Source organism: Etheostoma cragini, chromosome 14 (assembly GCF_013103735.1).
Source record: "Etheostoma cragini isolate CJK2018 chromosome 14, CSU_Ecrag_1.0, whole genome shotgun sequence".
Lineage (NCBI taxonomy): Eukaryota > Metazoa > Chordata > Actinopteri > Perciformes > Percidae > Etheostoma > Etheostoma cragini.
The window spans coordinates 8460507-8484617 of record NC_048420.1 but is presented as its reverse complement, the minus strand read 5'-3'; the positions used below and the strand labels follow the sequence as shown (position 1 = coordinate 8484617).

The 24111-nt window shown below is 41.2% G+C and overlaps 1 protein-coding gene across 17 annotated transcripts in view; it reads left to right on the top strand.

Annotated features, from left to right (window-relative positions):
• The window catches only part of epb41a (erythrocyte membrane protein band 4.1a), a 69880-nt gene that overhangs the window by 32702 nt on the left and 13067 nt on the right, over nucleotides 1–24111 (top strand). For 2 of the 17 annotated variants that reach the window (XM_034892405.1, XM_034892388.1), the window contains exons 7-17: nucleotides 38–256; nucleotides 674–761; nucleotides 4119–4271; nucleotides 4368–4465; nucleotides 4581–4756; nucleotides 6251–6498; nucleotides 7277–7354; nucleotides 9472–9519; nucleotides 12657–12719; nucleotides 12833–12880; nucleotides 15603–15773. In XM_034892405.1, the coding sequence (XP_034748296.1) occupies nucleotides 38–256; nucleotides 674–761; nucleotides 4119–4271; nucleotides 4368–4465; nucleotides 4581–4756; nucleotides 6251–6498; nucleotides 7277–7354; nucleotides 9472–9519; nucleotides 12657–12719; nucleotides 12833–12880; nucleotides 15603–15773 (1390 nt within the window). The remainder of the gene's footprint in view (nucleotides 1–37; nucleotides 257–673; nucleotides 762–4118; nucleotides 4272–4367; nucleotides 4466–4580; nucleotides 4757–6250; nucleotides 6499–7276; nucleotides 7355–9471; nucleotides 9520–12656; nucleotides 12720–12832; nucleotides 12881–15602; nucleotides 15774–24111) is intronic. The other 15 variants (XM_034892391.1, XM_034892392.1, XM_034892394.1 and 12 more) reach the window with 15 other exon arrangements.

The window sequence follows — 24111 nt, the reverse complement described above, 5'->3', positions numbered from 1 at the left end:
GAATGCGTAATTCCATACAGATGTTTGTGGTCTGCAGGTACTACTTGTGTCTCCAGCTGCGGAAGGACATCCTGCAGGGCCGCCTGCCCTGCTCCTTTGTCACCCTGTCCCTGTTGGGCTCCTACGCCTTGCAGTCAGAGCTGGGCGAGTACGACCCTGAGGTGCACGGCACCAACTACGCTAAGGAGATGAAGATGGCCCAGGGTCAGACCAAGGAGCTGGAGGACAAAATGATGGAGCTGCATCGTACCTACAGGTCTCTCTCTTTACCCTGGATTCAAAATGTACACAAGGAAAAGTACATAAATAGTGACTGCAAAATGCAATTAGGTAGCTGAAGTAAAATTACAAGTATAGTTGATTATAGTTTCAGCAACATTTTAAAAACGTAATTTAATCTCTAGTACATCCAAATTTATAACTATATAAAAATAATTTGAATGTAACTAGTAAATATGGCAGTAAGATAAATGTAGTAAAAAGACATTTTTAAGGGGCTTGAATGGAATCACTAAGTGATTTTGAAAAATGACAGCGCTCACACAAATGCACTTATATTCACTGAAGTAACTAATCTAATGTGATTATTAACAATAGATGCTTAAATACAGATGAATTAGATGTTTCTGACAGTCTCAGTAACTCCAGCTTGTACGTGATTGGTGCTGTGCAGGTCCATGAGTCCGGCCCAGGCAGACCTGATGTTCCTGGAGAACGCCAAGAAACTGTCCATGTACGGAGTAGACCTGCACCAGGCCAAGGTGAGCTTTCAGCTGCTCTCAAAGGCTCGTTTTCAGTTAATTTAATGGTGTTATATCTTACGGTACAGGGTTTTTAATATTTACTTTAGTGTTGTTGTTTCAAGAGTCGGCAACCGGAAGCTAACAATCATGAATTAGCTGTACGCTACCGTCGACCATACTCGGACCCCCCAATCAACATAAAAACTCTTGGGCGCTTCAATTACTAAAACTTGGCAATAAATTGAGATTATATCAATAATGTGATATGAGACTGGGTATCCTCTTGGATTTTGGATATTGTAATATGGCATAAGTGTTGTGTTTTCCTGGTTATAAAAGCTGCATTACAGTAGAGTGATGTCATTTTCTGAACTAACCAGACTGTGGTAACTGTTTACCCACTTAGTCCTCATATCCACAATACTGATGATTATTCATCACAAATCACATTGTGCAAATATGTTTTGAAAGCACCAATAGTCAACACTAAAAAATTGTTGCTGTATCGATATTAAGGTATTTGGTCAAAAATATCATGATAATTGAATTTCTCCATATCCCCCAGCCCTAAATAACCCTTAATCTGAGTCAGGATTCAGTCTTCCAATGCTCCATGCAAACTAAGTGCATAGATGTCTGTTAGTACTTTAGCACTTATGCATCAGAGGAGCATACACACCTGGCCTGCAAAACAGGAAGACATGTGACTTATGAGCTTTTACAGTGGAAATCAGGTCAATGTGTTTACGTCAGCGAGGGATTTAAGTGCCTGTGGTGGAGGGCTGTACTGCCCCCCGGTGGAGGATGCTGACGCTGCTCTATAAAACAGCTGCGGAGCATGCAAACTAAGCAAAGTACAAATTCTCTTCTCCAATAGAGCTAACAATAGAAAACACTTTAAACACATGCTGTGTGCTGATCACCACTGCTATGTTAGGAATACTTTTACTGAGTCTGAGAATAAACTGTTCAAATGTTAAATGTATTTGTGTAAATAAAAATACACTCTATAACAACCTAAACTGGTAAATTGATAGTTATAAACCTTTGCTTAATGTTGTTGTTCTGTTAAACAATGAAATTATGGTTAATAAAGTTTACTAATTATTAGTAATGTTATAATTTATGTTATTTTAGTTTAGTGTAATATAAAATCAATGTAGATATGTAGTTATAAATCATTTGATAATGGTTAATAATTGTTTTGTAAAATCTATAAACATTATTTGGATGGCTTTTATAAAGTTGAACAGCAGCTTTTATGGACATAAAACATCCCCTAAATCACAATCATCAAACCCACCAGACTCCATGTACATAATCAGTTATTTTAGCATGGTAAAACACACTTCATTCAATCAAAAGCCGTCTTGGTTTGTCTTTCCACTGTTCCTGGGTCCTGCTGGACCTAGGCGAGAGATGTTTGGCGAGAGAGAATATTATAGTTCATAAAAATGCAGCGCAGTGACAATACAGACCTTACTTACACAAGACGTGTGTACCCACCATTGGACCCGTGCAGGACCCATTCATAATGAGGCAGCCGTCACTCTCTGAAAAGCATCCATCGCACTCCCTCTCTCTCGATGTACATAGGCTATCTAGTTATAAATAGCCTATGTACATTGTCGTGCAGCCCTACATGCTACTGCCTTTCACTTCGTTAAATCCCCAAATTAGTGCATCTAAAGTTAGGTCCCTCAACTCACAGAACATGTAAGACACAGAACAGACGAAACAATGACACAAAAGGGAAAAAATAGGTCTGTGATCAAGATTTGCCACAAAATAACAGCAGCCCATAGTTACTTGTTACCTTGATTCCACTAAATTGACTTTAAAATAAACACGTTTATTGTCTACAAAAATCAGGAAATAAAAAGAACAAAATGGAAAGCACATTGGAAAAGAAACTCTAACCTAGTAGTGTCCTAATTAACCTATTGAGTGTAGGCTATATTAAAGTACAGGACAGATATGTCATTCAAAAACACAGTTTCTGTAATCATATCAGATAACAAAGCAATAAAACTAGGACAAATCAAGAGATTAAGACAAACCAGAGTCCATGGTCATCAGGCTGTTGTATCAATCCTGATCTTCATCCACAACGCCTTTCGCAACAGATCCCGAGGCGCCGGCCGCCCCAAGAGGACGGGGTGCAGTCCGCCCCATGTAATCCTCAGCATCTTTAGCGCAGGTGACCGCTCTGTACTGGGAAACATCTTTGATCTTCAGTTTTGCCAAATAAAGCAGAAAGAAATCCAGACCCTTGACTCGTGCTGAATCATGAATTCAGCACGAGCCAAGCCTTCTATCAGACCATGAGTCTGATAGAAGGCTTGGCGCCGCTTGAATGTGAAGTTGCTATAGTCTGGGGAAAAGCAAATCTTTCTGCGCCCGACCATGGGTGGAGATTTCTGCGCAGCCTGTAGGATTGCCTGCCTGGTTGTGTAGCAGAGGACGTTAAAAATCAACGTGCGACTAGTAGTGGTGTTCGTCTTTGGGCCATCACTGTAGATTTGGTGGGCTCTCATAATCTCGATCTGAACATCTGCCAGTTTTGTGAGCCACTTAGACAGGGAAAGCGAGAGCGATTGACTAGCATTAGCACTTTCTAGCACCTCTTTCAGCCCAACAATGCGGATGTTGCATCTTCGGTTTCTGTTTTCTATATCTTCTAGCTTCACCTCTAGCTCTTGAAAAGCGTGGCCATGACTGTCAAGAGTACTTGAGTTTCTTTTCACGGTAGTTTTTAGATTGTCTACATCAGATCGCATAGAGCCGAGGCTTGCAGTCAGAGATGCCTGCTGGGCATGAATAGCAGTTAGCTTCTCACCGTTGTCGATCCCCACCTGTTGAATCTGAGTCGGAATCTGAGAAAAGCGTTGGTCGATGTAGCTTTTCTGTTTCTCCAGTAATGCATCTGCAGTGGCGTACGTATCGCCGCTTTGGGTTTTGTTTTTGTTTGCCATTCTACTTTAAATGACTCTATCGAGCACAAAGTGATAGCATATCAAAGTTGGAACATATACCGCGACTATTTGGCAGAATTGGGCCAGGAGCTATACGTTAAGCCCCGATCTCTGTCGAGCCAATCCCATGACTCATGCAAAACAGACAGAAAGGTTTATAAGGGACAGTAGCCAGGGTGAGTTGATCCAGGGAGGAACGTGATAAAACTGTTGCTTTCTGATGTCAACCTGCGATGCCATTTTTGTTCTTTAAACAGCGCTGTCCACTGCCAGGATCGAATCCTTCAACAGTCTAAAGCACGGATTAATTCATTTATCTTTGTTGTTCATTTCCTTAAAGGTTTTTAGCTTTGTGAAGTATGCCTGTCCTGTTGATTGTTAATGGACATTTTTCTGCCAGGATCTGGAAGGTGTTGACATCATGCTGGGGGTTTGCTCCAGTGGTCTGATGGTTTACAAAGACAAGTTGAGGATCAACCGTTTCCCCTGGCCCAAAGTCCTCAAGGTCTCATACAAACGCAGCAGCTTCTTCATCAAAATCCGACCGTCCGAGGTACAGCATGTTCTCATATTACCTGTAAAGTCTGTAGTCTCAACCTAACCATGAAGGGAACCATACAGCTTAGGTCTGTGTTTTTTGTTTCAACAGGTAGAACAATATGAGAGTGCCATTGGCTTCAAACTACCCAATTACAAGGCAGCCAAAAAGCTGTGGAAGGTGTGTGTGGAGCATCACACCTTCTTCAGGTAGGTTTTGTGTGTTCTTATGGCTGTGCAGTGTTTGAGTTAAAGGAACTGAATGTGCTCACTGTCTGATCCAGAGTCAGCTCAGAAGATGAGTCTCAGTGATCTGTGTCCGTAGGCTGACTTCCACTGAGATGGTCACCACTCCCCGGAAGTTCCTGGCGTTGGGCTCCAAGTTCCGCTACAGCGGCCGGACTCAGGCTCAGAGCAGACAGGCCAGCTCTCTGATCGACAGACCGGCTCCTCTGTTTCAGCGCTCGTCCAGCAAGAGGAACTCCCGCAGCCTGGATGGAGGTACACTGTTCCGCCTGCTTTTGGTGCAGGTGTAGTCCTATGACATCATGGCTACCCCCTGGATCTTGTGTTCTTCTAAGCCCAGTTCAGTCCTGGATTTAACAATTATAGATTCTTTTGGTAGGATTATACTCTTAAAAAGAATCACGTTTTTACGGTATCACAATTATTACACATTAATTCATTTCACTGCTAATTTATGAAATGATAACATGAACCCTCTAGATTTTAATGTGTTATTTATTGCAGTCTTTTGAAACAGAAATAACACGGTAGTTTTGAAAATTATATAATCAATCATTCATCTTTCTATTTAAATATATCTGAAAAGATTGGAGACCAGAGTCACACCACAAACAAAGGCCCAGTTGGCAACGATGCTGTCTTTTAGGCCCTCAAAAAGCTAGAAACAGCCCTGATAGCTGGTGTGTCTAAAAGTTGGAGGAGCTACTAGACAAGATCCACCTGTCACAGGGAGACAGAACATTTTAGTGGTTTTGGAACTGTTACTTTTTCAGACACTACAAAAAGCCACAAGGTGGAGCCTGTTGTCCTGGAAAAAGCAATTCATAGTTGCTTGACAATGGTTCTAATGAGTTCAATTTAATATAAAAAATCGGACATTAAACTAAAAATAGATTTGCAGGTCACAGCAGCACCCCCACCCTGTTCAGCAGCTCAAGCCACATGGCTAATTGCATAATCAGGTGGGGAAGCTTCTGTTAAGAAGTTATTTGGTTTGAGCCATATTTCCCATAAAGCAGTCATATACGGGCTATGTTGGAGAATAGCCTCCATATACCAATATATCGGCATTTCCCAAACCACCGGTATAGGCGTTTATAATGGTCGATTTAAAAAAAAACTAACAAAAAAACATTCTGCTTCATTGACAATTTTTCGGGTACCAATCGCAAACTGGCTTATCAACGTGGCGCGCTACTGGTGGGTTTAACACAATGACAAAAGAGAAGCGACCAAGCAGCTTTTTGTTTACATTCTACAAGGCACCCGTTGAAGCACAGCAAACCGTTGATGCCACTGACGTTGCTATGTTGCCGATCTTTGGTCTGATTGGTTGAAGGACTATCCAATTGCGTAGAGTCATTTGAATCATGCCTCTTGTGCAGTAGAAAATACAGATCAGACTCCCCAGACTAATGTTCAATCTTTAAAGATTGAGCTTGGTCTGGTGATAGCCAAACTACATGCATTATTATAATGTAAAACAAAGTAAAGGATGGTTTTAGTGAATAGGTCTCACTGGGCCACATGGCCAACAGCAATAAGAAGTGCAGATTAGTGTCTGAAAATAACTTTGTGGAAATGATTAGTTCTTAATGTTTGGAGGTGAATGAAACTTAATGACATCTTATCACAGCATCAGAGAGCATGCAGAAATCTGCAGGAAGTTCAGGGAGGGCATGCTGGGAAATGAGCCTAACACACTTATGGGTCAGAGTTAACATGTGTATTTTTCTCTGTCCACTCCAGCGATGGCATCCACTCCCGACAATAAATCAACTCGTCCGGTCAGCGCTCCTGTTATGTGTGCGGTGTCTCCGGGTGAGGGTAGTCCCTTGCCGCTGCAGCCCGCCCTGCCACGCTCTGACCACCATGACGGCTCCACAGCCAAAGGCCAGCGCTCTGCAGACAGGAAGGCCGCGGGGAAGGCAGAGGGTCAGCCACTAGAACACACCAAGAGCCACAGCCCCAGACCAGAGGCCACTCCAGACATCAAGGTAGGGGACACACGCCTGTACGCCAGCACATGGGCTTTAGGTGCCATCAAGTTTTAAGAGGGTATTAATAAATAAATAGAATCCAACTGGTAAAATTAGTCCATGCAAATATACAATTGTCCTATGGATGCTCACTGTATGGGTGCCATACGTTTACAGTAAAATGTAAGGAATGTGCCCGGCCCCATGGGAGTGACTGAATTTGACTTTGAAGGTGCAGCACGAAGGACAGCCATGTGGTTTTGCATGTGTGAAGTGAGGCTAGTGTTAACGCAAATGTAATTTGCCTACAAAACGACTTCTTCCTGACCACCAGAGGCAGTGTGTAACACAATAGTTATCACCCATCCTGCATAGGTCAAGTATTTAATATCAACAGCGTCACATGTGATTTGGGATGATGTTAGGCAGCCCATGCCCTCATCAAGATTTCCCTTGTATCTTCTTGCAATAATCCAGGACTGCAGGATGAAACAAAATATTTGGAAAGACTCTTGGCTAACATCCCTGTAACGTCGCGGTTGGAGCTATTGTTTCATGCTCTGAAGGCTGCGATTAGACCATCAAGACTACACTGACTCAACTGTTACATTATAGCATGTTTAACAGTAACCGCAGCTATTGTGACGTCAAAATGACGTAGACGTAAAATGACGTACTTATAGCGTGCAATGAAATTTGATTTAGTGTCAGTGTAGCCGGGGTGAACCAAAAGGACAGCTTTTAGCCCTGGCTGTGTTAAGAATGGATCCTGATTTGTGAGCTTTGTCTGTGCTAGCAGACAGTGTCCCGAAGAGAGCGCAGACACTCGCCCTCTGTCACCACCGCCAACGGGAAGAGAGAGAAAAAGAGCCAGGTTTGTTTGCTTGATGCATGATCAGCCTGAAAACATGTTGGAACCGCTTGGAACTAGAAAAAACTAAAGCTACTTTATAGTGAGCCAGAACATTTGGCAAAACAGCATGCACTGTGTCTTTGGGGGTAACAAAGGAGAAAAGAGTTTAACTCAGTAAGGTAAATGCATCAAAGAAAGCAAAATCTATGTATGATGCGTACTGTAAATGATCATACACTGGCCTTTATTTAAGAAATGCAGAGAGAAGCAGGACCCTATCTCCCTGTTTTCTCCCCCCTCCACCCCATGTTTCCCCATGTACACTGCTGCAGTCAGCATAATGTTCATATCCATAGCCGAGCCCTGTCACACTCACTACGCTGCTCATTATTTGATCGCTTTAAATACCTTGTGCACAGGTTTTTCACACTAAAAGCCTTCCGGTGGCTCAAATGATCTGTCCCGGCTCTGTAGGAGTCGGCAATACTATGGATAACATTAATGTGATTGTATATCTTGACATCAAGTATATTGTGATATAATACATCTTACTGGAGCAGTCAGTGCTGTTATTGTAGGCCAGACAAACGTCTGTTTTTATCAAATCCAGCAAATGTAATGTGAGAAGATTCAAAGTGCACGATCTTATTCATGTAAAATAATGTAAACATCTTATATTGTCATAAATCTTTTCTGATCAGTATTAGTATGAGATAGGCAGCAAAGAAACACAGGAAGAAGTTCAGGGATATAGAGACGTCAAAATAAAATGAAATAAGAACAAATAACATACTTTAGAGAGTATAACATATGAACATAGTGCAGAATGAGAAGTATTACAATTAGTATTACAGTACACCTTACACTTGATGTCCTAAATCATACCATACTGAGCTATGTTAATACTCTGTTACCACGTCAAACACTTGTTATATTTCCTTTTTGTTAGAATTAACACTAGTATAACTTAATGAGAGTGTCATGGCAGAACCACAACTTAGCCCTGTCCCGCCCGTCATGTGCTCAGCCCCGCTCCGAGCACCTGGCCCACAGCTGGCAGGAGACCAACGCCTCCCTTGGAGTTGTTGTGCTGTCCTGTAAGCGGGGAGGTTTGGGCCCTGGTAAGATGGATGAAAGCTAACCATTGTCCATTTACACATACTACTAACATTATGATACAGAACTGGTGGAATACAAGTATCTATTTAACACCAGTCAAAAGAAGGGACTGAAATTCATTGTTGAATTCACACTGTGGTTTATCTAAAAAGACAAATGCTAAAATTATATGGAAATGTCCATTATGCTGACTTTATCATTAGCAGTCTTAGTACATATAATAGCTAATTTTTTCTGACGAACCCGCCTTCATTTGTTCACGTTCACTTATCCGTCCATCATTTTTAATGTATGCTTTACAACTGGAAATGTTTTTCCATGAACATCTGTTTTTGACTAAAACTGAACTATTTTTTTCCTTCAGTATAGTTGAGATGATGAAGTCCTATGTTCCATCAGTTGTCCATAGTGTCAAGTGAAGTCTATGACGTGCTTTTTTTTACTGTTTAACCCTTGTGTTGTCTTCCCGTCAAAATTGAAAATCAACTCTTTTATTGACATATCGATGTTTTTAACTTTTTTCTTACGTTTTTGTTCCTTTTTTCCTAGGTTGTCACTTTTTGCATTATTATTTTTAACTTATTAACCTTAGCATTACAGATAATTTGGAATTTAACGTCAATAAACCAAATTTTTAGGAAATTATACCTAATGTTTGAGTTAGATAAAACCGAAATTAGGAATTATTTAGACTGAAATTAAAGTATGTTGATGGATAATCACAGACTGGAATATTTCAACTATAACTCAAAGTTTTTCAAAACCCCTTCAATTTCGTTTAAATGATATAAAATTAAATAAGACACCCCAAAATTAATGAAAGTAGAGGGTTGGTACTTCCCAAAGAGCGTTGTGTGGAATCAATCAAGTTATTTTGGGTAGTTAAAAAGAACACTGATGTAGGAAAATGGTTCAATTTGACCCGAGGACAACATGAGGGTTAACAAATGCTTTGTTGCTGAGTGGACTGGGTGGAAACCTAACAAACAGTAACTGTCTCTCCTGTGATGGTGGAGCAGCACTCTCCTCAGGACAGAACAAAGGCGGAGATGGTGCGGGTGAGGAAGGTTAGCATCATCCTCATCTCTTCATCACTTCCACATGAAGAGACTCTTAACTTGCTCTTTCATTGCACAATCACCCGGTGCTTTAGTCCCCTGATTGCTTTCTGGCTGTGTGTCTTTCTGTGAAGGCTTGTACGTGTGACCATCAGCTGTACAAGAGCCTGGCCAAAGCAAAGACAAATGAATCCATTGTGCAAGTTATTATTGTGTCACTGCCATTCCCTGCAGCTGTTTTCTTGTTGAAAACATGGTTTCTCCTTCTCCTGAAGCAAACATGCAGCTATATTGTTCACAACATGGTGTTGGTAGGATACATTTGGTAGGGCCACATTCTCATGTGTTGGATCTCTGTTCAAAGAAAAGAGCAATTTCTTTTCTCCTTGAATCGGTGTGTCCAGGTATCTGCAGATGTTTCTGGTTATTGTGACCAAAATGATTTTCTTGTGGCTTTGTGTCTGTGAGGCAGGTTGTAGCTTTGTACTGCAGGAATCTAATCCGAATTGGAAAATGATTACACTAAAGCCAACACTTCATGTTTTCATGGTGCGTTATAGTTACGAGCTGGCAGTATATTCCACATAGAACTCCCAGAGTTAATAAATATGTCTTTGCTGTGATCAACATCATAATGATAAGAGAAGTAAGCCGTGACAGTACAAGAAAATCGCAATATTTCCAGTCAAAAGTCCTAATTTTATGCTAAACTTAGTCAGAGTAAGAGGTTTATTTGAGTTCCATGTAAGCGTATGTGGCCCATGGTGGTGTAAATACCTGAAGTTAGAGATTTCACAAAAGGTATTTTGTTGCCATAGATTAGGGTTATGGAATGAAGTCAAATGTTGGCGTCATGTTTTAGTTCCAGCAGTGCTCTGGTGCATCATGGGAGATAAGCTTCACAGATGCAATGAAAGCCATGTCTATGGCATCAGAAAATGAGACACTGAGACACTGACACTGTTTCAGCCTGGAGACACTGAACAGACATTACACACTGTCCCAGCCTGGAGACACTGAGAAGACATTAGACACTGGCTCAGCCTGGAGACACTGAACAGACATTACACACTGTCCCAGCCTGGAGACACTGAACAAACAGACACTGGCGCAGCCTGGAGACACTGAGCAGACATTACACACTATCCCAGATTGGAGACACTGTTTCTACCTTGAGACACTGAGAAGACAATAGACTGTCACAGCCTGGAGAAGCTGTCCCAGCCTGGAGACCCTGAGTAGACATTGGACACTGTCCCAGCCTGGAGACCCTCAGGAGACATTAGACAGTGTTTCAGCCTGGATACACTGTCCCAGCCTGGAGACCCAGAGCAGACATTAGGCACTGTCCCAGCCTGGAAACACTGTTTTAGCCTGGAGACACTGAGGAGACATTAGGCTGTACCAGTTTGGAGACATTGAACAGACATAAGACACTGTCTCAGCCTTAAGACACTGAGCAGAGATTAGACACTGTCTAACGTCCCTGTCAGACACTGTGATCTATTGTTCCTCAGATATCTAAAAAAGGACAGTAGATGGACAGAAGATGTGGACAGTCAGAAAATGCACATGTAGCCTAAAGACGTCCCCCTAAACTGACACAGATTAGACCAGGACATACCATCACAAGGTCCAACGTCTGAGAGGAGTTTTACTTTAGATGTTTTTATTACAGAAGGTGATGAAACCCATGATATATAGACAATATAGTCAAATATATAATTTAAAAAAAAGATTTTCCTTTTAGCTGAATGGAATTTGAACACTTTGTCGTACTAAATGTTATCTTTGATTTCTTCCAGTAACTGTAATATTGCATGGCTGCTTAATCTGTAACGCTTAAGGATTGAACTGAAAAATATGATCCTTGTGGCAAAAATCCTTTCAGCTTGTCTCCTCGGCCTGTCTTCGCCTTGCTCGGATTACTGCTGCCATTTCACATATTCAAGGAAACCCGCTTGCGGCTGGTTTACACTGGCTTTTAAGAGGCAGAGAATTTTCTCCGCAGAATAGAGACGCGCTGTCACAAGCGGTTTTTATACATACCGCTGAATACATAATTAGGTGCACTTTATGCTTCCCCTCCCATCGCTTTATGTGAAACTCCAACTATCCCCTTCACCCATCCGTGAATGCATATGCATGACACAGAAAAGTGCAATTTGCCATTTTAAGCTCCCTTGACAGGCAGTCTGCGCTTTTACCCCGGTGCGCCCTGTTTGTACATACCTCGCCATGCTTTTTACGCACATGTTGCAAAACAAATACGCCTGAAGTGGACGCAAAAGCATTAGTACATCTGGCCCTCTGTGTGAATAAGAGACCAAAGCTGAGCATTTGCAGGTTGAATTTGGATGATAATATTAATTGTCCCATCATTTTAAAATTAAGGGTGTCACAGTTTTTTTATATATATATATATCTATATCTCTATATATCAAGGTCTATTTTTTAAAAGATTTTCAGAGTGTAAGATCTAAATAAAATACAAATTATCAAGACTAACGTCATCAGCGCAAACTTTTCACATTTCTTGCAGAAAATCCTCTTCCCTTTCCTGTGATACGCACATGCTCTCTGCTGATCCTCCTGCTCTGAAGTCATGTGACTTTTGTTAAACTAATGGTGCATTCATGTGCGCCTCTAAATAAAACTCTGAGAAACTCAAACGTTGTATAAACCACTCTGGCATTTAATGGCTCTTAACTCTCATCTCAAAAATGAAAAGTGAAAGTCGAATTGAATCATGGATTTGGAGAACCTCGACTCATCTAACTGAAATAAAGAAAGAAGATATTATAAGAAAATAAAGAAGGGAAAAGGGAATGTGACAATTCCTGAAGTGATAAAAGACACACACTGCAGCAGCCTGTGCATGCACAGCATGTGACTCCACTCCATCAACGAGTGTGTGTGTGTGTGTGTGTGTGTGTGTGTGTGTGTGTGTGCGTGTGTGTGTGTGTTCCTCACCTTCCTTCGCTGAGCTGGCCACACTGGGAACTGAAGCCCTCTTTCTATTATTTTGTGCTTCATGCCATGGCCGGTGCTGCTTATTGGAGTCCATTGCAAATCAATTATTCAAATGTTTGAATGAATTCTGCAATATTTCCAACCCGCTCTTCCTTTTTCCTGATTTTCCACAGAAAAGAGCTAAGAAACTTGAGGGTGAAACTATTTATATCAGACATAGCAATTTAATGTTGGAGGTTGGTATCTTCACTCTTCACATCGCTGTTCTGGCTGTTTGCTGCATGCCGCTGTTGGGTTCCATTTTGCTTTGACACATGTCTGTTTCTTTTAATTTCTTGCATGTTTCTAGCTTAACCCGAAAGGCTTGGCATGCACTATTTTCCTCTCTGATTCGCATGCAAGTAGCTTTACTTCACATTGACGTTGTTTTTGTCATTTCATGTTTTCATTTCAAGAAACATGATTGGAAAAGGTCTTTTTTTTAAGTTTAAACTGGCACTGTAGCTTGGCCACTGGTGCTGAAACAAACAACACAGCTGCTCTCAATCCTTCCCTCTTAGCTCGCAGTCTTTGTCACTAGGTAAGCCCTGCCTACCCCACCTGACAGCCAAGTAGAACATCCAATAGGAAGATAGATGCTTTGACATACTAATAGACTTTCTATGATTGTACTCGGTCCCCAGTGGACTTGAGATTTGTCCTTAACCTTTTTGCGTGTTTATTTGTATTATCAGCTTTTCCAACACAGACATGGTAAAAATAATTGTCAAAAATTATGTGCAAACATTTTTTTAATTGAAAAACATAAAATTTTCGTGAAGGATGATCCTTAAACTCCCCGCCGAACACGTGCACCTAGTCTTCCACAAACCCAGGGGAAACACCGAAGGTCCTCTATCTGTCTTTATGACATGTACAAAAAGATACTTCATTAAAAGATGTATGTAGATGTTCCAAATGTATGTCAGCCATAAGAAAATACAGGTTTACATCAGTCAGGGGCAATGATTTTAGAACTCGAAACAAATGTTTAATTTCAACACCATCAATTTGAAGTCTCGAACCCCAAACCCTGATGACGTCATTAGGGTTATTTTCTCAGATTTGATCAAGCTCCTCCAGAACCACAGACAGCATCACACAGCGTTTTTTCTAGGCGTAGGAGTTTAAAAAGTGGTGCTTTGTTGGATATGCACAATAGTTAATGACTGAGAATGTCCTGTGTCCCAGCCACAGAGGACTTTGACATTCACTACATGCTCTGCTGTTCAACCAGGATGCAGCATTTTGATTCGTCAAAGCAGGAAAAGCACAGGTGTAAACAACATAAACACTGTGGCTCAGTACCAGATCCATGGAACCAGCTGCTCATTATGTCTGCCGTGACAAGAGTCTGCTGACAGAGGGGATTTACGAAGACAATATTTGTTCCTTTCCAGTCATGTATGTCTGTGATGTCACCAACAGTCTTTCTCATTGGTCCTCATGGTTATAGTTTAGTGTCATTTGATTAATGTGCTACATGAACCTAACTCCCCCACAATGTTTTTACTGTATTCATTGTGAGTGTGTGTGTGTGTGTATGCAAGTCTTTGCTCTCTGTGTGTGTGTGCGAGAGAGTCTGTGCTGTGTGTGTGTGTGTGTGTGTGTGTGTGTGACATCCTGTGCTGGTTTAAATCATTTTAGAGAGAGGGATGACATGTAGTTCTTTCAGCTTGGAAACCTGTTGGTGAATTACACCTTTTGAAGCAGCATAAGTTGTTATATGTCATGTTGTCAGTGAATCAAAGGGCTACATGACATGTAAAAGGGGTTATGCAATGTGATCATTAGTATTATTATTAGCAATCTGTACAGTGCTGCAGAGTTTTATATTAAACTGTACTGGTTCATGTCAGCCCTCTCTTAATGTGTCTGTACTGTTTGCATCTCCAGTTCAGTCTGCCACACATTCTGTTGTGTCTAAAGCACATATAAAAAAAGTCATTGATATGTGCAGATGTTTTCCCACTATCACACTGCTGTTTCAGACTAAAACAACAGTCCATCAAACCCCAAAGACCAGATGACTTTCCTCTCTGTGTACAGAGATGTTGCTGTATCTTTCTCGGAAGCTCCACAACGGGTTTAGCTTAGCTCAGCTTCCAGCAAGATTGCATCAGAGCATTCAGTCGTAGTCAGCTGTTCAATCATTAAGGAGAACATAAGAATATAGCTATAATTCAATGAGGAAGAAGAGGAAGTCTGCACATTGAATAAAGCAAAACTTCACCAGGTCAACATCCATGTTAATACATAACATAGACAATGTGGTAGCTCGGCCTGTTGTTGTAAGGAGATCTCATGTGGCTAAATAACAGTACAAGTAAACACTGGAGCCTAAACACCATATATGTAACCATCAAAACAGCAGGACATACATTTGTGTTATGTTGGATTATATTTTAAAAGCATTTTCAGTTCTAGCACTTTCTTTCTTAATTTTCAGAAATCCTTGTGCGCTTGCAGTATTCAGTGTGCGGACTACCTGTCCTTTCCATGGCATGCTGCCTTTGTCCGGCTGTGCATACCATTCACCTTCCCTGCTTTGGTTACGACACACTTGCGCTTGCGAGAAACACGACATGGCATCAGTCATTAAATATTTAATATATATATTTAAATTGACCATTATATATGCCGACACCTATAGATCGGGAAATGCCTAATATCTGCCTGCGGATATATCGGCCCGCTGATGTATCGGCCCGCTGGTATATCGGTGGTCAGGCTCTATCAGGACACATCCTCTGCCCCTCTGCTGCTTCCATTCTGACATCATGACCCAGACGAGGGAGATTTAGAAACTCCAAAGTCTGGTTTGTCTGAAAAATGTCTTTTTCCACAACTTCAGCATGTCATAATCACACATAATCATCTATCATTAAATTGAAAGAGTGGCAGATTGTCCTGGCTTCTTCTTCCAATCTTTGTCCCCTTTCTTTACCCATATACTGTATATGTTTGCTTTCTATATGGTCCTATGTTATTTTCCTTCTTAATTTCTTTCACATCTGATTTAATAATCATTGTTGTCATTGTTTCCACTTCCTCTTCTGACTGTTGCATTCTGGTTGAAGGACCTGGATAAGACCCAGACCGAGATCATGCGTCACCACACTAGCGTCAGTGAGCTGAAGAGGAGTTTCATGGAGTCGGTTCCGGAGCCTCGGCCCAGTGAGTGGGACAAGCGTCTGTCCACCAACTCGCCTTTCCGCACAGTGAGCATCAACGGGCAGCTACAGCCAGCGGTGAGTCCAAGGAACACACGCAGGATCACATAGAGTCTAAACTGAAAATCACTGTGTCTGCTGGTGTGATATGCTAAGCTAGCAGCTTCCCCTGCTTCCACAGCCCTGTCCTGTCTCTGTGCTGGACACATTCTTCTCATCTGACTCATGCTAACATGCTTAAATGTCAGACTGATCCTCTTGGTTTAAACGTAGTATGCTAGCCAACTAACTAGCAGCTAATTCCTCACTAATGATAGCTTTAGCTTGAGTTCCAGGAAGTAAACCCACTTGGACTGAGACAGTGATTGAGTAGACATCAGGCTTGCAGTAGGTAGCTAGTAGCTAGTTAGTGGCTCATGCATCTTATCACACCTGGACAGATCTCTCTTAGGGTCAAATAGTAGGGGAACATAATAACAAAAATAAAAGCAAACAAATGTAATAGTTTATTGTATTATTTAAAAAGGTAATACAAAAAAAAAAAAAAAATATATATATATATATATATATATATATATATATATATATATATATATATATATATATATATATATATATATATATATATATATATATATATATATATATATATAATTTCCCATTTTTATTGCGAATTCCCTGGTAAAGATGTTCCGGGATTTAACCCAAACTCGGAGCTCAGTTTGCGGTCTGTCCGCACGGTTTAATTCTTGCACACTGATTCCTAAATGGAGTCAATCTGTACACTCACTTTATTAATTTGTATATTCATTGGATTTAATAGTCTGTGCTCACAGATGTTCTCCCCTTTTTCCTTTTACAAAATAAGCCAGGGGGGCCGTAGCATCTGTTTGATTTTTTTTTAAACATAAATGCCTGATTATTTATCCCTGACTTGGTCAATTTGTATAATGTTAATTATAATTTAAAAAGTGAATCAGTCTAGGACTTACAAATAGAGTGCCTTCTGAGCAGTGTAGTTAAATGATTTTTGGGGGTTTTCATCCAGCCGTGTATGTTTAAGAAAGAATGCTTGCTGATCTCCGGGACTCCTGACATTACCATCATTCCACAGGGGCTTTTGCCCAAAGCCACTTACAATAGCTGCTGTTACATGGACAATATTCCTTCAGCCCCATTTAAATCCAGATTCCAACTGAACTCTTAACTGAAAGTGTTTCAAGTTTTAATAAAGTGACCAATAAGTGTTTACACGCCCTGAATTATTTCATAACAGTTGAACTTTTTTGAAATTGGTTCCACTGGCTGTACATCTAACCCGTTGTTTTTGAAGATTGTTGAACTCCAAATTGTTCTCCAACAACAGCCATGAACCACTTTAGTTTTGCTCCCACCATGTTTTTGTCTCTCCTGAAGCAACATCACTAATGTTCCACCCACATGGAGCAAACACTAAATTAGGCGTTTATATGGTTAATAGGTGTCAATATTTTAATAATGAACGTATATCAAAGGTTTAGAGGCACCCCTCTAAACCTTTCCAATCAGGCCAGTCTCTTCCCATTCAGCTTGTTACATGAGGCATTTTGATTGGGATTGGGCTATTATTGGTTATTAGTGGAATATTAGGGTCCATGTAAACACAGATTATGAGTGCATTTAAACTCAGGAATCAGGAACAAGAGTTATCACCAAATATTCCACCAACCCATTTTGCCCAGAGCGAAGGAACCGAGCAGTGTTTCAGGGTCTGAGTTATGCATGCTGATCACTGTCACACAGTCATGGCTTACTGGGACACTTGAATAGAACAGAGCCAGCGGTAATTTTATTAGGAACACCCGGGCTTTTCCTGCCAGGACAAGTCAAAATGTCTGCTAGGGCTGAACCATTAATGGAATTCAAATTGATATTGCAATGTAATAGAACACATTGTTTAAATCTTCAAAAACATATTTGAATGCTACAAAATGTAACCCAGCAAGAGTAGGAAACTTGAGGCCATGTGGACTTTAAGGCCGAGACAAAATAAACCGATAATTGGCCATCAGACAATCTGGTGAGGTCAGGGACTCGAGTCTGTTTGTTGTGTTTCATGCCATTGTCCTTCGAAGGGGCCGTCATCCTTCATTTTGTCCAACCTGAAATGCTCAGAAATGCTTTCAATACTCAAATGACCCATGTAATTGGTGGAGTGCAAACACGGAAACAAGGAGCGGGATGAGTGTGACCGGAGTCTCTCAAAATCAGACGAAAATCTTTTAAATTTACCTTTGTCGATCTGAAATGAAGACAGATTCAGCAACTGCACGGCCTATTTCTCGCTTAAAATGTTTTCAGAAGCACTATCAATATATAAAAATATGAGATTGTATTCTGAAAAAGCCGCCATGACACTGGCTTTGAATTTTCTGAAGAAACCAGAGCCACGTGACGCGTTCGTCCAATCCGCTGCTGGTTTTCATTTTTGGGTGACAATGCAGATTAGCGCCGCCTGCTGTCATGGAGACGTAATACGTCTCGTCGATTTGGTGTGTACCGAGGAACTCTGGGAGACGGATCAGTCCAACTGATTTTCTGCCGAGGTTCAGCCGTCTGGTTGGTGTGTCAGGGGCTTTAGATGTCCTGCGTCGCCCTATGCTGCACGTGACATATGCCACTGAGAGCAGAGAGAGACAGTGGATCAGAGCAGACAGCTGTTCAAGTGTTAAGCTGTTCAGGTGTTAAGCTGCTGATCTGTTCAGGTGTTAAGCTATTTAGCTGTTCAGATGCTCAGCTGTTCAAGTGTTAAGCTGCTCAACTGTTCAGGTGTTTAGGTGTTCAGGTCTTAGATGCGTAGATTTCAGTCTTTGTGAACAAAGAGCAGGAGAGTTGCCGTGTCCTGGTTCCCAGCTGCTGGCTGAAGTGAACGTCCCGACCTCGGTCTGGCAGCAGTAACAGCCAGGCTTTGAGTTAGTGAGATCTGTCACAATACTGTAACTGAGAGGAGATCAGGGAGATACATATGTATTTCTCATTAACAACAACAATAATAATAATAAGAGAGATAAGGAAGAAGATAAAGGAACATAAGGAATTTATAAACATAATCATATACTAAATCTTAATTGGAATATTGGTCTAAAAAGTCACAAATAGATAATTTGCCATATTGTTCAGCCCTAACGTCTGCTCAGCAGAGAAAAAGCTTTTGTGTACACAATGCTCCAAACAGCCGGGGTGTGTGTGTGTGTTTACGCAGGGCCATTAAACTTACATTTGTTTAAGAACAGATACTATGTATTAATAATATAAAATTAATTATTTAAGGTATTCAAATTCAGTTTGAACTCAATGCCCCTTCTTTAAATAGTACTTAAATAAAAGATTTAAATATGAGGGTCTCTCAGTTGTTGTTTTTTTTGTATGATTTATGTATGGGATTTTGAACATAACAGATACATAGTACACCTCATCTATAGAATGAAACTAAGACAGAGAGTCAATCTGTGACACAAGGTAATAACAAGTATATGATTTACACCCAGTTCCCACCCCCCACCTTCCCCCACAAAGAGACATCATTGAGGTTAAATGAAATAGGGTAAAATGGGTCATGATACAGGTAAGCAGGGCAGTGGTAGTCTGATATAGGCTGTATACGCCTTTACATTTATACACTAACACACAGAACATGAATGTTAACATGCTCACAAAGACAAAGACATTTTTAAAAACAACAACAAGCATCTACAAAAAACGAAAACAAACAAAACAGCTACTGTGCTACATGCTACTGCTTATGGGGGGGGGATAAGTAGTTGCCTAGACACCAGGGTCAATGTCTAAATGGAGAGACCTAACATGATCTAAGAAGGGTTGCTGAATTCGATGGAATTTCCATTCTGAGAAGCAAAGAGAATACTTAATTTTCTCTAATCTTATAAAGTGAAGCACATCATTTATCCTTTGAGAGCAGGAGGGGGGGGGGCAGGGGCTTTTCCACCGCAAGAGAATGGGGGGCCTCTCAGTTTTTATTGAGTTTTAGAAGTGCACATTACCAAACTAATTAAATTATCAAATTACCACCCAGTTATCACCACAAAGACAACTTTCTGGGCCCTTGAAGATCTGGGGCCCCTAATTGTCGGGGGCCCCTGAAAGTCTGCGGCCCTGAAGGTCTCGGGCCCAGAAGGTCTGGGGCCCCTGAAGGTATGGGGCCCCTGAAAGTCCGGGGGCCCTGAAGGTCTTGGGCCCAGGGGCAGTTGCTTACTTTGTATGGTTCAGGTCTTATCAGGAGTCACACTGTACATTGCCAGTATTGTAATTGTTAATATGTTGCATGGAAGAATAATATAGGCAAGACACACATATGCGTAGTAAAGGACATAAATATGTTGTTGTCCATGAGGAATATGGCAGATGTCCACAATGCACTTTATCATCTAGAAGTGTCCACTGAGTGGTGCTGTTGGCTGTCTCCATATCATTCCACCACTGTAGCATGACTGGAAGGGCAGTCTCACACCTTTTCACACAATCTTTCTAGATGTGCTGATTTGGAGATGGTGTGTGTGTGTGTGTGTGTGTGTGTGTGTGTGTGTGTGTGCTCGCGCAGGGGAGGATGTCCTCAGTACCTGCATACAGAGTGGTTGGGGGCATGTCTGAGGTAAAGCTACTGGAGTCTGGCTGCAGTCAATGGACACTGTCCTGCGTTTCTTAATGAGCTTTATAAAGAATGGCACCCTGAGACTATGGCCATGACCTTCTGTTAACAGGCAGCTCTCTAATATCACCAGATTGTGCTTGGCTGCAACTTAAAGGGTTCAGTATGCTTCAAACCAACTGCGTATAAAGTGTCGTCGGAACAATAGTGTTTATATTTGTTTGTTCTGAACAACAACACTTTGACATTCCACGGTGTAAAGCTCGTGTACATGATGTTCATGTCAATGGGGACAAGGACGCACACTCTGGGACAGTCTGGCTTTAATATGCTCGGCTGTTCATATGAAGGTGACTGAAATAGTTGTGAAAAAAATTAAATAAATAGGTTGTGAGAAATGTAAATCCCACATACTCAGTTACTTACACACACCTGTCCAATTACTTTGTGAAGTGATGATTGTTGGTTTTGGAAAACTTAAAAAAAATTGGAAGACATTGGTAAGTGGCCGTGGTGAACAATCTGACAGCCACTTTGTTTGAAGCATACTGGCGCCTTTGTGCTGGATCTGCCTTCGCTCTCTGAATGGCTGCTGCGAGCTTCGTCATCCTGCTTCATCTGCTGGGATAATCTTAAAAATGTATTTGCATGTCTATTGTGCCTGAGATTATTAGTGAAAGACTGAAGAGCAAAAGAACACAAGAAAACAAGCTAAAGACCAATGATTAGTAGCACTGACCACCCGCCCCTCCTCCCCTCATCTGTCCCACTCTCCAACCCTCCCTGGATGTCTTTATGTGTTCTTCTGTGTCTCTGTCTTGTTTCTCTGCCACCTTTGTACTCATCTTCTTTCCTTTCCCCATTAAAGTCTGGGCCTGTTTCCCCAGTCAAATCCCCACCGACTCCCTCCTCTTCCCCACATCCTCCTCCACCCTTCCCTGTGCGTTCAGACAATGACCCTGACGGTCAGAGAGGATCTCAGTCCTCTGACCTGCAAGTATTTCCGTCCGGCTCTCAGCTCTCCTCCACCCACAACTTGGAGACAGAGTTTCAATCCCAGACATTAGGTCCTGCACAATAATCAGATATTCCCTTTGAAAACTCAAGAATCCAGCCATAACAGCACTTTTTGCTGAAAGCCTAAGGCACAATTTTAGTAATTTCATATTCATAGGAATTATGATGACATACGCGATAAGATGGAAAAATAGAAATAGTCTCCATTGCATCACCACCTGTTCCCAGATTCTCCCCGAGCTTTTCTTAGATTAGATTAGACTCTTACCTTGTGTGCAAGACTACATCCTCATCAGCAACACTGTGTCCAGTGCAGAATCAGCTTAAAAAGACTCCCTGCCATCTAAGATGCTAAGATAATTCACACATTATAAAGCAGATGAAATATTGGTTTTCTTGTGGTGCTTCTTTCTTCCTTTTGGCATTAAGAAGACTTTATGGTGCCAACATGGAATGCACTAGCTAGCATTTTCGCTGCCAGAGAATGCCTTTCCTATTTTCCAGCATGGAGCAGATTTTCTGTGAAAAGTTATTGGACACCGTCCCTGCCTGTCGTCATCCTTTTACAAACGACAGAATCCTGTTTTCCTTAAAGGTGTAAAGTCCCAGACAAAAAGTCAGTTTATAATACACGTAGAAGTCACAGAAATCAAGAAGCAACATTGTTCTGTTATTGCCTAGTAGAGCTACATCGTCCTAATATTATAGAACAAAAAATAGTTGCAAAAAATGTATTTTCAGTTTCTTTTCTTTGACACAAAGCAGAACTTGCATAAGAAACACAGAGATTACATCTTTGCTTTATTTGACATAATTTATATTATTTTATTAGAGAATGCAAATGAACCGACATTTAGCAATGCCATCTAGGTAAGAGCCCGACAGATCCACTTTAAATACTGATGTAGTAGGGGTCCGTGGTATAGTCCGTAGTAGTATAGTCCGTGGTCCTGCCCAGTGTCATGTCATAGTTATGACTATGTCATGTCAGTCTTTCTGACCCTTTGCACAACCCATCAAGTACACTGAAGTGTTACCCAGTTGCTTAACTACAATTGGACAATCGTTCTTTAGGGGAGGTGTTTAGCAAATGGTCTCTAATATATCCAAAAAACTAGGTGCCCCATGGAATATAAAGTGTTTTACACCTGTAGCCTCTGTAGCTCTGTTGTCAGTATATATAAGTAATTATCCTATCTGCTACTCAACAGAGTTCATATATATAAACCAGCTCTAACTCAGACCTGGCCACCTAACTGGCGAGTACAGAAACAGAAGAACTTCTGTGGCAGGATTATTTCTCAAGGCAGCAGTTTTTGCACAATGTTGTAATGTGCGATGTGTTGCGTTGTAGCTCAGAAGAACAATGAAGAAGATATAACATCACGCTGGCAGGAAGGTTTGCTCAGAAAAACTGCTAGACTTTTACTTTCAGTCTTCAAAAAAACATGTAACAAAGAAATGTAGAGAGGGAACACTTCTTTACACTGCTTAAACTGTGCCGGTGCTGCCCTTCAAACAAAACAGTCCCATAAACTGTCACACACTCCACTCACACAAACAGGATTAGAGCCCGCCTCTCCAGTTCAAACTAGCCAATCAGTTCAATACTCAGGTCATTAATCAGGTGGTGTACATCATTCACTAATTGACATTGATCAAAACAAATCAACTCTTTGTCTTTTTGAATTGATGTTGGAAATAAAGAAAGGAGAGGGATAAGAAAAGCCCACAGCTTCTCTTATTTAGGACAAATCAATCAATCCTTTTGCCGTAGTAGAAATGTAACTGTGAAAAGAAAAGAAAGTTTAGCAGTCAACTGTGACACTACATAGAAGTAAGAATCAGCTGTTTTTAGTTTGATATGGGTACAAGCCACCAAGCAACCTAACCTTGTCATAATTAGGGTTTGGCATCGAGAACCAAATCCTACTTGGAACCCTTTCAAACCTTTTCAAAACTTTTCCAGTAGAATTGTTTCTTTTTTGGAATCTTGGAATCGTTTAGAGGATTTTGGTTTTAAAACCGATCATCACTTCCCAGTTTAATCTAGGCCCGTTTGGGTTTTCGAAGCAGCCAGGCGCTTGTTGTGTTGCAGCCTTGGAGCGCAGTAAGCAGCGCTCTAGTGTGGCTTTATTTTACGTTGAAAAAGTCCTGTAAAACTGGAATCAAAATAAAACTTTCTTCTTATTTGTGAAAATAGGCATGTGACCCGTTTCAACTCCACTTCTCGAAGAATCGATAAGAACCAGAATAAAAATGAAGAAACAGAATTGGAATCAGAATTGTTAAAATACAAACGATGCCCAACAATAGTCATAACACGAGTTTGAGCTTACTTAGCTTCCCAAAGCTAACAGACGGAGTAACTGCATTGAGACGTGAATTGTCTGTTCATGTTAATGTTCTTCTTTCAGACAACACCATAAACAAGAAATGTAAACGCTGCAGGTGATATATTTCCAAAGCATGTCCCCTCCATGCTACACAGCCTTCAGACCCACCCTTTCCTGTCCCTTCCCTCCTCATCCCCGTCCTCCGTTCCCTCATTCTTCTTCTATCCCTTTCCTCCTCCTCCTGTCAATTGACCATATCCCACGTGTCTGTTCATTGTTATCTGTCTCTCTTGGCCTGCTGCTGCTGCTGAGCACAGCGAGGGAGGCCTACTCTGTTCGGACACAAGGTAAGAGCATGTAGTCTGTCCCCAGCGCCAGTGGGACCCCCCCGGCTGTACCCAAAGGACTGCCTTCTGGA